General features: G+C 39.3%; 2 protein-coding genes across 3 annotated transcripts in view; one reads left to right on the plus strand and one right to left on the minus strand.

Annotated features, from left to right (window-relative positions):
• VCL (vinculin) overlaps positions 1 to 17,123 on the minus strand; it is a 109,434-nt gene that overhangs the window by 46,299 nt on the left and 46,012 nt on the right. The gene's annotated exons all lie outside the window — the stretch shown is intronic.
• On the plus strand, positions 2,013 to 3,714 carry LOC118719122 (heterogeneous nuclear ribonucleoprotein A1-like). Its single transcript, XM_036438189.2, has one exon. The coding sequence runs from the start codon at positions 2,028 to 2,030 to the stop codon at positions 2,988 to 2,990; it is 963 nt and encodes a 320-aa protein (XP_036294082.1). The 5' UTR covers positions 2,013 to 2,027; the 3' UTR covers positions 2,991 to 3,714.

A 17,123-nucleotide genomic window follows, 5' to 3' on the forward strand; every position in this document is an offset into this window, starting at 1 on the left:
CAACTATTCTACTTGTCCTCATGTACTACTAAAATGTATTCACTCATTCACCAATCCATTCAGAGTTAAAAAAACCTGATATATCATCTCTTCAAATCTCATATCCAATAAACCCCATTATGTTATCATTTTACATCTTAAGAAAATATGGAACAAATCTATTAAAATTAAAATATTTGTCAAAATTATACATTCTTATTTAAAAACATAGAAAATGTGACGTGCAAATAAAAGGCCACTCACAGGGCTGTCTTGAGGATCAAATGAAATTATGTAAAATTCCACAAGTATAAAAATAATAAATTAAACCAACACATGAATTTCAACTACATAAAAAGCATTGAGCCATGGACTCTATAGATATTCATATTAAAGATATATTTAAAAAAAAAAAAAAACACCACACTATTCTAATTCTCAAGATGCTTTACTAAGCTAAGTCACAACGTTAGAGCAATGAGACAGAAGGTAATAAAGATCAGTGAATTGAGGTGGCTTTTAAATCACTCTTAGGGAGAACTGGTTGTTTACTGTTCCTCTTTCGTTTTTAAATTGAACATTTTAGTAATTTTAAAATACATAATAGGTATGTTCACATACATAACACAAACACATATATAAAAACAAAAGGGCATACAGTGCTAATCTTGTAGGCATTCCAATTCCATCTACTTGCAACCAACATTATGAGATTTCTCTGTATTCTTCAAAAACAGATACCTTATGCATACAGAAACAAAAATATAGGCTTCCAGCTTTATTACACAAACAGTATCATACACACACATTCTCTGCAGTGGACATGTTCTTATAAAAATACATAAAAAGCCTCCTTACATTCTTTTAGAAAACTACATAACTAGCCCATAATTTATTAGCCTACTGCAATGAATCGCCTTGAATACATATCATTTTTAAATATATAGATCTGTAGTAGACAGTTTAGAAATAGAATCACTAAGTCAAAAGTATGAGCATTTTAGTTTTGACAAATGCCAATTGCCATCCACTTAAGTTATTAATTTACATTTCTACCACAGTGGATTAGAGTGCCTGTTTCCGCACAGTCTCAATAACGTAGCATGTAATAAAAACAATGTATCTTCGTCAATATGCAAGACCAAAATAGAATCTCAATATAGTTTTTTTAATTTGAGGTGAAATTCACATAACAAATAATTTGTCATTTTAAAGGCTACAATTAAGTGGCATTTAGTGTATTCACAATGTTGAATAACCACCACCTCTTTCTTGTGTCAAACTCTCTCATAGCCTCAGAAATACACTCTGTACCCATTAAGTCAGAGATTTTCAATCAATATGCTGCAGCACACTGGTGTGCTACAAGAATTTTTAAAACTTGCAACCTCTTTTTCCTTAAATTGTCAAATTAAGGAAATAATAATAATAATTTATTATTAAAAAATGACAACAACCAGCACAACTGCCATCTGGTGTGAATGAATAAAAATTATACCTATCTTTTTTTGTCTAATTAGCAAAAATAAAATATATCTTTTTTGGTGTGCCACAGAGTTTCAGTAATTAATTTAGGTGTGCCAAGAGATTAAAAAAAAAAAAAAAAGTTGAAAATTGCTGCAGTAAGTAATGAAGATAAGAATAACAACAAACTTCTCTTTGGAAATAATGCAAGCCAGAAGACAGTGGAGCAAAGTACTCAAAGAAAAAAGAAATCTGTCAAAATGTATACTCAAAGAAAATATATTTCAAAGTTTAATGTAAAATAAAACTTTTTCAGATATACAAAAGCTGAAAGAATTCATCACTAGCAGACTTGAACTATAAGAAAGGTTGAAGGAAGTCCCTTCAGGAAGAAGAAAAAGTATGCCAGATGGAAATTTGGATTTACAGAAAGAAAGAGACAAGAGCACAAAGTGGTAATTATGTGGGTAAATAGAAAAATACTTTTTTTTCCCCTTACTCTTTAAATATCTTTAAAAGATAGCCTTTCTGCTGCTGAACGCCGCGGAGTGAGCATCGCTTGAATCCTCCCTGTTGCAGGCATCATGTCTAAGTCTGAGTCTTCCAAAGAGCCGGAGCAGCTGAGGAAGCTCTTTATCAGAGGTTTGAGCTTTGAAACAACTGTTAAGAGTCTGAGGAGCCATTTTGAGCAAGGGGGAACGCTCACAGACTGTGTGGTAATGAGAGATCCGAACACCAAGCGCTCCAGAGGCTTTGGGTTCGTCACCTACGCCACTGTGGAGGAGGTGGGTGCAGCCATGAATGCAAGGCTATGCAAGGTGGACAGGAGAGTTGTGGAACCAAAGAGGGCTGTCTCAAGAGAAGATTCTCAAAGACGTGCTGCCCACTTAACTGTGAAAAAGATTTTTGTCGGTGGTATTAAAGAAGACACTGAAGAACATCACTTAAGAGATTATTTTGAACAGTATGGGAAAACAGAAGTGATTGAAATCATGACTGACCAAGACAGTGGCAAAAAGAGGGTCTTTGCTTTTGTAACCTTTGATGACCATGACTCTGTGGACAAGATTGTCATTCAGAAATACCATACTGTGAATGGCCACAACTGTGAAGTAAGGAAAGCCCTATCTAAGCAAGAGATGGCTAGTGCTTCGTCCAGCCAAAGAGGTCGAAGTGGTTCTGGAAACTTCGGAGGTGGTCATGGAGGTGGTTTTGGTGGAAATGACAACTTTGGTCGTGGAGGAAACTTCAGTGGTCGAGGTGGCTTTGGTGGCAGCCGTGGTGGCGGTGGATATGGTGGCAGTGGGGCTGGCTATAATGGATTTGGTAATGATGGAAGCAATTTTGGAGGTGGTGGAAGCTACAATGATTTTGGCAATTACAACAATCAATCTTCAAATTTTGGGCCCATGAAAGGAGGAAACTTTGGAGACAGAAGCTCTGGCCCTTATGGTGGTGGAGGGCAATACTTTGCCAAACCACGAAACCAACGTGGCTATGGCAGTTCCAGCAGCAGCAGTAGCTATGGCAGTGGCAGAAGGTTTTAATTACTGCCAGGAAACAAAGCTTAGCAGGAGAGGAGAGCCAGAGAAGTGACAGGGAAGCTACAGGTTACAACAGATTTGTGAACTCAGCCAAGCACAGTGGTGGCAGGGCCTGGCTGCTATAAAGAAGACATGTGTTAGACAATACTCATGTGAATGGGAAAAAAAACTCGAGGACTGTACTTGTGACTAACTGTATAACAGGTTATTTTAGTTTCTGTTCTGTGGAAAGTGTAAAGCATTCCAACCAAGGGTTTTAATGTAGATTTTTTTTTTTTTTTTTGCATCCATGCTGTTGATTGCTAAATGTAATAGTCTGATCATGACGCTGAATAAATGTGTCTTTTTTTTAAATGTGCTGTGTAAAGTTAGTTTGCTCTGAAGCCATCTTGGTAAATTACCCCGACAGTGTGAAGCTAGAATTTCTTCAGGGTGATGCCAGGTTCCATATGAAATTTACTCACAACCTGCTTGGGCACAGAAGCCGTTGTCTTCAGAAACTTTGGTGTAGTTGAATTGACAGTTACTGTGTTGTGACCTGGAGTTCGTCATTAAAAGGGTCACCCAAGCAGAGTCGTGGAGTTCATTTGGTTATTTATGATTGTTGGCACATCCTATGCAATATATCTAAATTGAATTATGGTACCAGATAAAATTATAGATGGATATGAAGCTTGTGTATCATCCATTATCATGTGTACTCAATAAACGATTTACTATCCTCTTGGAAAAAAATAAATAAATAAATAAATAAAATAAATAAATATCTTTAAAAGATAATTGACTGAAGAAAGAGCTTTTTAAAAAATAAAGTTTAAAAAAGTAAATTTGGTTTGGCATTCTACTTAGACAATGAGGACTGGCTTTGACAATGATTATGGCAGATGTTTTCCATAAATTAATAAGTAAAATTTATATGAAAACATTTTTAATAAATGTATATAAAATATAAAGTATATATCTTTTGCAACTAAAGTTATGATTTAAAAATGTTTAAATTAAAACTTTAAAATATTCTAGAGAGCACTTACCTGTTGCTTCAAGGTTTTTTATAGCCATTCCCTCTAACTGAAACGCCTCCCTCTCCCCTCTTTTACTTGACTAACCCCTACTTGTTCTTTTAATCTCCACTTTTAAATACCACTAGAGGAAACTGTCCTAAATCTATGAGTATCTCTTATGTGCTCTCACGAGACATATCATACCCTCTCAGTTTAATTTTCACTATCTCCCACAAGACTATAAGTTCAGCAGGGCAAGGACCTTATTTATCTTATTCATTAATGTGTTTATAGACTGGAATGCCTGACACATAATACGTGCTCAATATATATTTAAATGAATGAGTGAATTTTCAACAATCACAGGCAATCATGAAATCACATGACCCATAGAAATTAACTTTAAAAAGTAACAAACTTGATTTTATTTTCAGGTAACAGAAATCTTAATGAATGCGCCGAAACCGGTTTGGCTCAGTGGATAGAGCATCAGCCTGCGGAGTGGAAGGTCCCGGGTTCGATTCCGGTCAAGGCATGTACCTTGGTTGTGGGCACATTCCCAGTAGGGGTGTGCAAGAGACAGCTGATCAATGATTCTCTCTCATTGATGTTTCTAACTCTCTATCCTTCTCTCTGTAAAAAACCAATAAAATATATATTTTTAAAAGAAATCTAATGAAATTATAGCAAACCTGAGCATCACAGAATGCAACTGTTGCACTACACCTATTTGTAAGGATCCAGTTACTTCGTGTTTCAAATTTGGGGGAAAACAGCCGAAACTGGTTTGGCTCAATGGATAGAGCGTCGGCTTGGGGACTGAAAGGTCCCGGGTTCGATTCCGGTCAAGGGCATGTACCTTGGTTGCGGGCACATCCCCAGTGGCGGGGGTGCAAAAGGCAGTTGATCGATGTCTCTCTCTCATCGATGTTTCTAACTCTCTCTCTCTCTCTCTCTCTTCCTCTATGTAAAAAATCAACAAAATATATTTTTAAAAATTGGGGGGAAAACAAAAAATAAGTAGTCATCATAGAGAAAGGAAACAACAAAGAAAGATGAAAGCTTTGCTGGAATCAATTGGATTCTCCTCTAATGGTTCCCTTGTATAGTAAAATGATAGGGCCAAAATAGACACTGCACCATTTTTTCCCCTATAATAAGACATCTGATCTGTACATTAAAATTTAATGGCATTCATAAAAGCCAAACAAATCCCACCAGGACTAACCAGTAGTCAGAAACAGGAAGGAGTCTGTGTTGCCTGTGGAAAATTAGATTTTATCTAAACACTAAAGCTGCCTCACTTCTTAAAGTGATATTTTTAACACAAATCCAGACTTTTTAAATCATTTTAGAGACTGGCAGCAGGGCTAAGATCTGTTTCCTAAATAATTATATATCTTAACTATATATTAATAACAGTGATACTTTAAATTAATCAACTAACAAGTTAAAGCTTCCCTCTGCCTTTGAGTCTTCAACCTAAATTAATAGAAAATTCTTATGTTTAGAGAATCAATGGTCCAAAGACAGCCTCATGGGACCTGAAATATGTTCACTCATTTAATCAATTCTTCCAAAGAATCACCACATGATATAACTTGATACAGTTTAAGAGATGTAAAGATTCCAAATTCAGTTCCATGTGACTTCAATGAACACTAATCAAAAAACAACCTTTAAACTGAATTTTTTATTTAAGAAAAATAAGGGGGGAAACAAATCCAGAGAAAATAAAGATTGATTGCTAAAAGTCATTTTATTTTAAAAGGTGACAGTCAGAAGAAGTAGCCAAGTCTTTTTTTTTTCTTTTTCTTTTTTTAATATATTTGTACTGACTTCAGAGAAGAAGAGAAACATCAATGATGGGAGATAATCATTGATCGGCCACCTCCTGCATACCCCACACTGGGGATCAAGCCTGCAACCTGAGCATATGGCCTGACCAGAAATCCAACTGTGACCTCCTGGTTTGTAGGTCAGCGCTTAACCACAGAGCCACACCGGCCAGGCTGCCACAATCATTTTTAAACATTTTTCTAGACTGCATCCAGAAATACTAGTAAGTTACTAATTTTAAATTCATTTAGCTTAATCCTTTCATATATTTGTTCATCTGACATATTGAGCACATACTAAATGCTATGAGTCCTGGAAATAGATTTTTTTTTTTTAAGTCCTTGGCTTTAAGGGGTTACCACCTTAGGCAGAGACATACATATAAACAAATATAAATTAGTATTTAGAAGAATATCCAGCATGTGTTGAAGGAACATAAAAGTGGGAGTAGTCATTTTTACCTGAAAGGTAAGGAAAGCTGTGATGGAGAAGGTGAAGACAGCCCTGCTCCTGCCCCCAGAAGCTCAGACCTACTTACAAACATGATTCTCTTCACAGCATCTCTTCAAGTTATTTTTCCAATGGCATAATATTCCTTCTCTCTCTCTTTCTCTCCCCTCCCACCTTCTCCTCCATCCCTGCTCCTTCCCTCGCTCCTACCTTCTCCCTCAACACAAGAGTCCTTTCTATAAAAAAGTGACACATGCTTTAGTAATGGTCCTGGCTTAACAAAGGGAGGCAGTCTACTAAGGCAATATACAGGTAACTCACCTTGAAGCCAAACTATCTCAGTCTGCTTCCGTAAATATCAATCAACATATCCCAGCTCACCAATATAGTCAAGGAAAGGAGAGAGCTTTGGACAAAAGAATATAAAGGAGACAGTGTCATAGACCTATAGAGATATATACTGCTCCATAATTTAAATCTGAAAAGCTGTCCTAGCTGGTTTGGTTCAGTGGATAGAGCATCAGCCTGTGGACCAAAGGGTACCGGGTTTGATTCTGGTCAAGAGCACATACCTCGGTTGCAGGCTCCTCTCCGGCCCAGACCTTGGTTGGGGTGAGTGCAGGAGGCAACCAATCAATGTATTTCTCTCACATCGATGTTTCTCTCTGTCTTTCTCTCTCTTTTCTACTCTCCCTAAAAATCAATGAAATAATATCCTTGGATGAGGATTAATCAATAAGTCAACAAATCAATAAATCTGAAAAGCTTTCTGAAACAGTCAACAAGTTAATACTTTCACACCACCCCCCAAAACATGTTGGGGGTGAGAGTAACTATCCTATATCAAATTCCCTATATTAATAAAACCTATCCTTAGACAGTATAGACATTTGGGTTATAGATACTATCACTCACACACACACACAAAATATTCTGTTAGTGAAAGACTGGAGTACTATGGAACAGGACACCTGAAAATATGATTTCATGGACATCAGTTATCCTGGAGCACACCCAAAGCAGCAGGTGTTTACATCTTGGGACCTATCCTTTCAAGAGAGCTGGTCAGGCCACAAGCATATCCTACACACAGGCACGGGCAAAACTTGGGAGACTGGAAGTTAACAGGTAGAAGGAGAAAGAGAACACTATTGGCTAGAAGGTGAGGGTTTCCCCACTGTAGCCACTGAACCCAGCACCTCCATTACCTCATATATGGAGGGAGAAGGAGAGAGGCTGTCTCCTTCATGACCCCTACTGGGGATCGAGCCTGCAACCTGGGCATGTGCCCTTGACCAGAATCAAACCTGGGACCCCTCAGGCCAATGCTCTATCCACTGAGCCAAACCAGATAGGGCTTTTTATTGTTTTTAAAGAGAGAGAGGGAGGAATGGGGGTGGGGGACAAGGGGAAGAGAAACATCAATTTTCTATTCCATCCATTTATGCATTCATTGGTTGATTCTTGTATGTGCCCTGACCGGGGATCCAAACCGTAATGTTGACCTATTAGGACGATGCTCTCATCAACTGAGCTACCAGGCAAGGGCAGCACCTGCATTTCTAACCAAGCTGGCCCTGGCATAATTATTTGGCAGGCAAAATTGACTGTAAGGTCTATTCTTACCCTCTCCATAACCTTGTTGAGACTTCCCTTCCCATCTGGGCAGGGTCTCTCAGAGATCAAGAGAAGCCCAGGACACTAACATGTTTGCAAAGTCCATCATATTTAAAAATGAACTGCCAAGCCTGGATGGTGTTGCTTAATGGTTGAGCATCAATCCATGAACCAGGAGGTCATGGTTTGATTACCAGTCAGGGCACATGCCCAGGATGTGGGATAACTCCCCAGTAGGGGGAGTGCAGAAAGCAGCTGATCAATGACTCTCTCTCATCACTGATGTTTCTATTTCTCTTTCCTTTCCTTTCATCTCTCTGAAATCAATAAAAACATATCTTTAAAAAATATGAAGTGCATGCCAAAACCAGTTTGGCTCAATGGATAGAGTGTCAGCTTGCAGACTGAAAGGTCCTGGGTTCGATTCCGGTCAAGGGCATGTACCTTGGTTGTGGGCACATCCTCAGTAGGGGGTGTGCAAGAGGCAGCTAATCGATGATGCTCATAGATGTTTCTAACTCTCTATCCCTCTCTCTTCCTCTCTATAAAAAATAAATAAAATATATTAAAAATAAATAGAATAAAATAAAAAATATGAAGTGCCAAAACAGGGTCATAAATATGATGGTGCGTATAAGTGTTTACATTTAATCATTTTAATTGCATAATATAAACATCTTCTTTCAAGACACTCTTTTTCTCTATGACTTTATTAAAGTGCAGGCCCTACCTAAATATTATGCCTGAGAGAGGCCAGGGGATGAGGGGAAGGGCAGGTTCATTTAGAATCTACTATCCCATATTTAGAGTCTACCATCAGCCAAAGGTATGATAAGTGAAAATGACTTCTGAGGCTTCAAAAATTCTCCCTACACTAAGTACTTAAGTATTTAAATTGTTAATCTGAGGAATGAACTCCAGTGAAATTTCCGGCATCAGCAACTGCTTTCCAGTTTCCCTCTAACAGGAAGTCCGGACTCCATGGGAAGTACCGGAACACAGAGTGCAATCCATTCATTCCATCCTCAGATCTTATCATATTTATACATGGGATTAAAAAATAAAAACAATAGCCAGGACCGGTTTGGCTCAGTGGATAGAGCGTCGGCCTGCGGACTGAAAGGTCCCGGGTTCAATACCTTGGTTGCGGGCACATCCCCAGTAGGGGGTGTGCAAGAGGCAGCTGATCGATGATTCTCTCTCATCGATGTTTCTAACTCTCTGTCCCTCTCAATTCCTCTCTGTGTAAAATCAATAAAATATATATTTTAAAAAATAAATAAATAAAAACAATATATGTGAAGATGTCAAAATACTACCGAGATATGTAAAAAATAAAGTGGTTTTTTTATATACTTGCCTTTTGGCACAAATTTTACTTTAAAATAGCAAAAGTAAATTCACCCTGTGGGATCCAGCACTGGTCAATGTGCTTTGCTCCTGATGTTGCCATTTTGAAAAAGGTCAAGGATCCTCAGCCATTAGTCATCTAGAAACCTGAGCAAAGGCCACAGCAGTGACAGTCTTTAGGAGGGAGTCGGGAACACAGAGTACAATGACCCACTTTAATCTAGTTCAAGTAGAAAGTGCAAAGCACCAACTCCATGTGTACACTGTGATAACACCAAAACATGCTGTTCCAACTCCATGTTCCTAGATTTAAGATCCCACAGGCCTAATCCACAAATAATTTCTTGCCCTGACCCAACTTGGTGATACTATAGGACTCTGCTTTTTCAAACCCAAAACCAAAATTAAAAACCACAATGACTCATACTGAAAACAGTCAAAACCCTTTAAGGACAATGCTAGGGCATGTCCATTTGAGATCAAAAACCTAAAACAAACACAAACAGTTAAGGCTCACTAAATGCTTTATTTCAGGTGACATTAGAAGATTATGCAGCCAGTGAAACAAAACAAGATTCTGCCAGAGCCAAGAGTTAACTCAAGGTAAATAGCATGCTGGGAAGGAAAGAGTTTAGTGTCACTGCTGCCCAAAGCTATATGCTCCTCAAGTCTTAGTAAGCAACTTACTATTTGGGTCCCTTTAATCATGTGATTTGGATTACTCTGAAGATATAAGGTATTACTGTACATATTTAAAACTTTATCCGTTTATTTCTTAATCATAAAGGGTATACAAAATAAACTAAGGATTAAATTTCTGCCAATCTGTTCTTCAGGTTAATAAAATGACTCAGAGCTCATCATACAGAAGACTCAAACTTAACAAATCATTTTTGTTTGAGAAAGTCTCTGAAAAACAGTGGTACCCAAGTATGTTTAATGTATCTAATAGCAAGTTCAATTAACTAAAGTTTTGAGTGCTTCCTCTAGGTCACAAATGCAGCAAGTCAGCTGGCAGATTTGAATGACTGCCTCACAGAAACTTATTTATCTATATTAAGAGACAAAGTTCTCGCCCTAACCGGTTTGGCTTAGTGGACCTATGGACTCAAGGCTCCCAGGTTCAATTCCAGTCAAGGGCATGTACCTTGGTTGCGGGCACACCCCAGTAAGGGGTGTGCAGGAGGCAGTTGATTGATATTTCTCTCTCATCAATGTTTCTAACTCTCTCTCCCTCTCCCTTCCTCTCTGTAAAAAATCAATAAAATATTTTTTTTAAAAAAACAAAGTTCTCTTAAGATAGCCAATCAAAAAAACTCAAGTTGAACAAACAGAAACATTAGAATCACACATTAGGCCCAGACAACCAAAGTGCATTGAGGGGTGTATGATCTAAGAATTAATTCTAAAAAAAGATATTCTGGGCACTTTCACAGAGAAAAGTGTCTAAAAATACAAATGTCATCACAAATTATTTTGAGCATTAAAGATCATAAGCAAAGAAAAAGCTAAATATAAAGACTGGTGCTCTAAAAAATGCACTACTAGTTTCAGTCAAAAGAGATCTAAATTAAATATAAACATGTTTTAACTTTTTTCAAATTTCTTTTTTGTACATAAATATCAGTCAAGGTAAAATCAGACAAATATATGCTGTAACTGCTTAACTAATAAAGTTTAAGAGTTAAAACAAGGTAATTTCCTAGAAAATATAATTAATGAGAATCATGTAGCTTGCCAATAGTACCTACCCTTTTCAGAGTATTTTAAGAACATTCTTTTATTCAATAGGCCTAGACATTACAATATTTTTCAAAAATAGTCCAAGTGGCGAATTAATCAAAGTTCTGATGGCTTCAAGCAGACTGTTCGGAGCAGCACTGAGGCACAGTTCTAAATGAAACTGTCATTTGCCTGCCAACATACAAAGAGCATTATGCCCTTTTTGAAAAGTTCATACCACAAAACTACCTCACAAGTGACACCTTTTCATATGTTCAAATATTAAACACTCTTGGATGAGATCCAAGAATTGCCTTCCTTATCCATTTCTGCAGAAATAACAAAATTCCACTGTATACTGCAACAGCAATTTTTCCAAGGCAAATAGTCTGCATAAACATTTTTTATCTGTAAGGAATCAATTTGATGCAAATCCACACCGATAGAAAATGAATCTGGTTGTTGTGACATACGGCCTCCTCTCCTTCACCATCACCACTTTCATCTTATCATTCTACTGCTCAATAACTGCAAAGCGCCCTTGGCTGAAGGTGCTCAGTGGTCAGAGTGTTGGCCTGCACATAGAAGGGTCTTGGGTTCCAGAGCTGGTTAAGAGCATCTATCTGGGTGGCAGGCTCCCTGGTCGGGGCATATATAAGAGGCAACCAATCAATGTGTCTCTCTCACATCTGTTTGTGTGTTTTTTTGTGTGTTTTTTTTTCTCTCCCTCTTTCTCTTCCACTCTCTTTAAAAAAAAACAATGGAAAAATATCCTCAGGTGAGGTTTTAAACAACAATAGAACTGCAAAGCTTTGCTGCTGCCCAATTCCAAATTCCTCTGCCTGACTTTCAAGAACCTTCATCACCTGGCCCAACCTACCGATTTAACCTTAGTTCCTATGCTCCCAACATGGCTGTTCCTTCCCTCACAGTCCCCCATGACTGGCTCATACCACCAGGAGTGTTTTCCTTTCTCCCACAACTGTTCCATACAAAGCATTTTCCTTTCCCTACATCTACTGTCCCAAGTCCCACTTCCTACATGAAGCCTCATTCTACTATTCCTCCCTACAATAACAGCACTCTTTATAAAGTTAGTCTAGATTGCAGCTCTTTCATTTGAAGTTCTTAAAGCATTTTTTAGTAATATCTCTACAGCATCAGTTTCCACCTTTGTTCCTCTGTGATTCATAGAAGAATAAAACTCACATATGAGACATACCCCCCATGGATATACCTGGGATTAAGCAAAATTTCCAAATGCAATAACTTTAATTCCATTAATTTCTCTCCCACTAAAGAAAGCATAATAAAAGCCCGTGGATGTATTTTACTTCAGGAAAGGTTAAAAGAAAGGGAAAAAACCTTGAGATAAAAAAATGAGAGGGATATTTGAAGTGACTTTGAATATGCTCAAATTACTTTTCAGAAAAGTAAGATATTCACAAGCTTTGGCCCTTTATTACTCTCTACACTAATAAAAGAGAAAAATGCAAATTGACCATATCTCTGCTATGCCCACAAGCCAATCAGGAGCAAGTATGCAAATTAACCCAACCAAGGTGTCGGCGGCCATGGAGCTGGAGCGAGCAGGAGGCTTGGGTTGTCCCAGTGATGGAAGAAGCCAAGCTTCCCACCTGCTCTGGCCAGCCCTTACCTCCGCTCAAGGTTTCAATTATAGAAGATAAGTAAATCTCAACAAAAATGGTGGCGGCCACAGAGCTGGAGTGAGCAGGAGGTTTGGGTTGCCCCCAGCAATGGAGGAAGCCAAGCTCTCCGCTTGCCCTGGCAGGCCCTGGCCTCTGCTCAAGGCTACAAAGTTTCAATTATAGAAGATAAATAAATTCCAAATACTTGCTTCCAGCTGGCCCTGGCCTCCACTTGAGGAGGCGCTGGGAACAAAACAAAACAAAACAAAACAAAAAAAAACAGAGAGGAGGTAAAAAAGGAGGGGCTGGGAGCTTGGGTCGCTAGGGGGTGATCAGCCAGGATGGGATAGCAGTTGTGGGTGATCAGGCTGGTGGGGGTCGGGGCCATTGGAGGTAAGCAGACCAGCAGGAGGGCCAGCAGAAGGTGAGCAGGCCATCAGTGGGGGTCAATTGGAAGTAATCAGGACAGTGGGGGGAGGGGGGTTAGTTTGGAGTAAGCAGGCCAGGAGGGGGGCAGTTGGGGGCGAGCAGGCCAGTGGGGAGGAGAGGTGTTGCAAGCAGGCCAGCAGAGGGGCCTATTATCGGTGAGCAGGCTGGCACTGGGGGCAGTTGGGGGCAAGCAGGCCAGCAGCAGGGGCAGTTGGGGGTGAGCAGGCCAGCAGACAAAGTGGTTAGCGACAATCAGCAATTAGGCAGGCAGGCAGGTAGGTGAGTGGCTGGAGCCAGCAGTCCTGAATTGTAAGAGGGATGTCCAACTGCTGGTTTAGGCCCAATCCCTATAAACTGGCAGGTAAAACATCCTTCGAGGGGTCCCAAATTGGAGAGGGTGCAGGCCGGGCTGAGGAATACCCTCCTTCCCCCATGCATGAATTTCGTGCATTGAGCCACTAGTTAATAAATAACTTCTAATATGTCTTACCAGTGATCATTCATAATACACAGATAAGAACTGCTATTATGTGTAGCACTTAGCATGCTAAACACAGAGAAATTAAATCAATAAATATTTAATTAACCAGTTAGTGCATCCAGCCCATTAATCAATCAATTGAATGGACATATTACTGCTGTTGCCGAATTATGATGACAGAGGACAATGGTGCAAAAGGCAAATAGGAAGGAGTACAGTAGCTGAATCTCCTGCTGACTGTCTCTAAAGAAATAAATGACTTTTTATAGGGCGAGTTTAACCAATATTTTAATAGTATAGTATTCCTAGAGTCTGAAGATTGAGACAACTTCTATGACAACTGCCATGCAACCCTACACCTTTTGAGCAACGGTATGATTATTAATCCAATCTTGGATAAGATCAGTAAATTATAAACTATCTGCCAGTGTAGTCAGAGATCAGATAACTCTTGCTTCTCCAAGAAACCTTCCTGTGACAATGCAAATCTTGCTCTATATTAAAATGGCTCTCACTTTTACAATAAGGAATTGCTTAAGCACTGGAAGTCCCTCGTCAACAGTTACAGCTCAACTATATAATCTTTCACTGATACGAAACCATTCTCTAACATTCAACCATTCCCCCTTAATTGCTAACCACACAAATAGACCATGATTTGATTTGGGGAACCCCAAATTCTGAAAATGTCAAAAACTCTGAAATGTTATATCCTTCCCTAAAAAATATCTAAATATATATAAGATTGCTTAGGTATAAATCTATCAATAGACCACAAGTCTTCTGTTTTCTCCAGCCCTAACATCCTAACATTCTAGTAGTAAAGGTTGATCTAAGAATAAATGTTTAAAACTTATTTAATTTATGAATATTTTTATTGATTTCAGAGAGAAAGGGAGGGAGAGAGAGAGATAGAAATATCAATGATGAGAGAGAACCACTGATCAGCTGCCTCCTGTATACCCAATACTGGGGATCGAGCCTGCAACCTGGGCATGAGCCCTTGACTAGAATCGAACCCATTGCCCTTCAGTTTGCAGGCTTGCACTGAGCCTCAGGGCTTGTTTTATTCTATAGTGTTGCCAAAGCGTATACTTAGTAATCCTTGTGAAACTGGATGACAGAGGAAGCTTCAGTCAATCATGCCCTGGAAACTTCCAAACATCAACCAAACAACCCAAAAGAATGTCCGACTCAACAATTCCAAGGATGTCATTAATTGTTTCCATCTGTTTTCCCCTCTCTGTCCCCTCCCCGGCCCAGTCAGGGCATCTACTGAAGTTATTTTCTACTTCATTTTGCATTCTAAAGAAAAACAAAAATAGCATTAACAACGATCATGTTTAAAATTGCAAAATATTTGTATGCCCCAAATTTTATTTAACAACCAGTCATATTGTTTTTGTACTCTGGAGAGTATAGCATACTAAGTTATGTATTTTAAAATTTTTCAGTTATCATAAAGCAATCTTCCCTTCCAATATTTTCCCAAGGAGACCAGGGTTTTCCCCATGGAATGATAAAGGTTAAAGTGTCTAAATGGTTTCATCCATTAATGATCTTTCCCAAAACCAATGGTTTCCTTAGAAGTTGTACAATGATGATTTTGTCATTTTTTCCACACTTATTAGTTAGAATTCCCCTTCATCAATTAGAGCTACTAGGCCACATGTGTCAAACACAAGGCCCGCGGGCCAAATCCGTCCCGCCAGGCCTTGCAATGTGGCCCGCACCGCGCTGTCATCACTGCACTCCACTGCGTTTCCATCACAATGACAGTTTATGACTGTTCAGTAAACCATTCGGCCCGCGATTTAGGCTGGATTTTAGATTTTGGCCCCTTCTCTGATTGAGTTCGACACCCCTATACTAGGCTATAGTGAAATAAAGACTACAGAAAAGGCAGGGTAGTCACAATTTTTTTTTCTTATAATGGGAACTTCTAAGATCCCTTAGCAACTTTCAAATCTAAAATACAGTATTGTTAACTATAGTCACATTACATATTATACATTACATTACACCCTCAGGACTCATCTCTCTTATAACTAGATGTCTTTTCCTTCTGATCACCTTTACCCTTTCACCCACTCCCAACCCCGAGCCTCTGGCATCTACCAATCTATTTTCTGTATCTATGGGTTTTGTTTTGGTTTTATTTTTTTGGTTTTTTGAAGCTTTCACAATGAATGAGATCATACAGTATGTGACTCTCTGATTTCACTTAACATAATGCCCTCAAGGTCCACCTACTAGTATTTAGTTGCAAATGGCAAGGTTTCCTTCATTTTTATGGTTGAATAATACTCCAGTATGTGTGTGTGTGTGTGTGTGTGTGTGTGTGTGTGTATATATATATATATATATATATATATATATATATATATAAATAAAATTTTTATCCATTCATTCATTGATGGACAGTTAGGTTGCAGTGATTTCATTTCCTTTGGATAAATACCCAAAAGTGGAATTACTGGATTATATGGTAGCTTTATTTTTAATTTTTTGAGGAAACTTTGGAAAAGCAGGATAAATGGTTAATTATTTTCTTTTATCAATTACCTGCGAACCAAGATGGTAGTATAAGTAAACACCAGTACTCACCACCTCCCACAAGCACATCAAAATTACAACTAAAATACAGAATAACCATTATTCAGAACTGCTGAAAGCTGGCTAATTGTAAGTCCTACAACTAGAGAAGTAAAGAAAGCACACTGAAACTGGTTGTAGGGGAGGAGGCATGGTACAGGCTGGTCCAACATCCACATGTGCCATTTTTTTTAATTGGGAGGGCTAGCTCAGCTGCAGAGGGCTAGCTCAGCTGCAGAGGCCCTTGAGGAGCAAGTGGTCCCAGCCCCACACCAGTCCCCCAGCCCAGGCTCCAGAGCTGGGAAGAGAAGTACCCATAACTTCAGATTGTGAAAACCAGCAGGGATGGTGGCTGAGTGATGCAGAGGCTGCTGGAGACTAGGTGTTCCTCTGAAAAGGCCTGCTCACAAACTTACTCAGACTCAATCACTCTGAGCTCCATTGCTGGGAGGCTTTGGGGGACCCAGGGACATACAGAGAGGAACTAGACTGTCTGACATTCCAGCAGGAATTCAGGGGTGGCTTTCTCTCAGATGAGGGTCCTTACAGAGGTTAATGTTCAGGTGCTAGGACCTCCCCCATTGCAGAGCTGACTGGCAGCCATATCTGAGTTTCCATCAGCCTGGCCTACACTGTTCACTCTGCTTGATGATTCCCTGAAACCCCACCCCAACCAAGCAGTTGGCAGCACCTTTTCCATATGAATGACCTATTCTGGCTCAGGCTTCAGACTTTGCTAAAATCTCTCAAACAAGCAGCAACTTGCATCAGGGGGCCCAAACTATCAATAAAAGGCCCAAGAGCTGGCACAAACACCAACCTGCCTTGCTTCTCAACTGGGCCTCACCTGGGCACTTCACAAGCCCAATATAAGTAGCAGCCATCTACGAACCTCTCTGTAGCTCCTGCCAGGTGGCCCCAGGCAGTGGCTGATTTTGCACCTTCCAGAAGGCCCCAGAGTCAGTGCACCTGATAGACAGCTTCAGACCATACCAGATTACAA

Source organism: Pipistrellus kuhlii, unplaced genomic scaffold (genome assembly GCF_014108245.1).
Source record: "Pipistrellus kuhlii isolate mPipKuh1 unplaced genomic scaffold, mPipKuh1.p scaffold_m20_p_15, whole genome shotgun sequence".
In the NCBI taxonomy this organism is placed as follows: domain Eukaryota; kingdom Metazoa; phylum Chordata; class Mammalia; order Chiroptera; family Vespertilionidae; genus Pipistrellus; species Pipistrellus kuhlii.

Bases quoted from the DNA above. Each gene is read 5' to 3' on its own strand.
- LOC118719122 (XM_036438189.2), top strand. From the start codon at position 2,028: ATGTCTAAGTCTGAGTCTTCCAAAGAGCCGGAGCAGCTGAGGAAGCTC.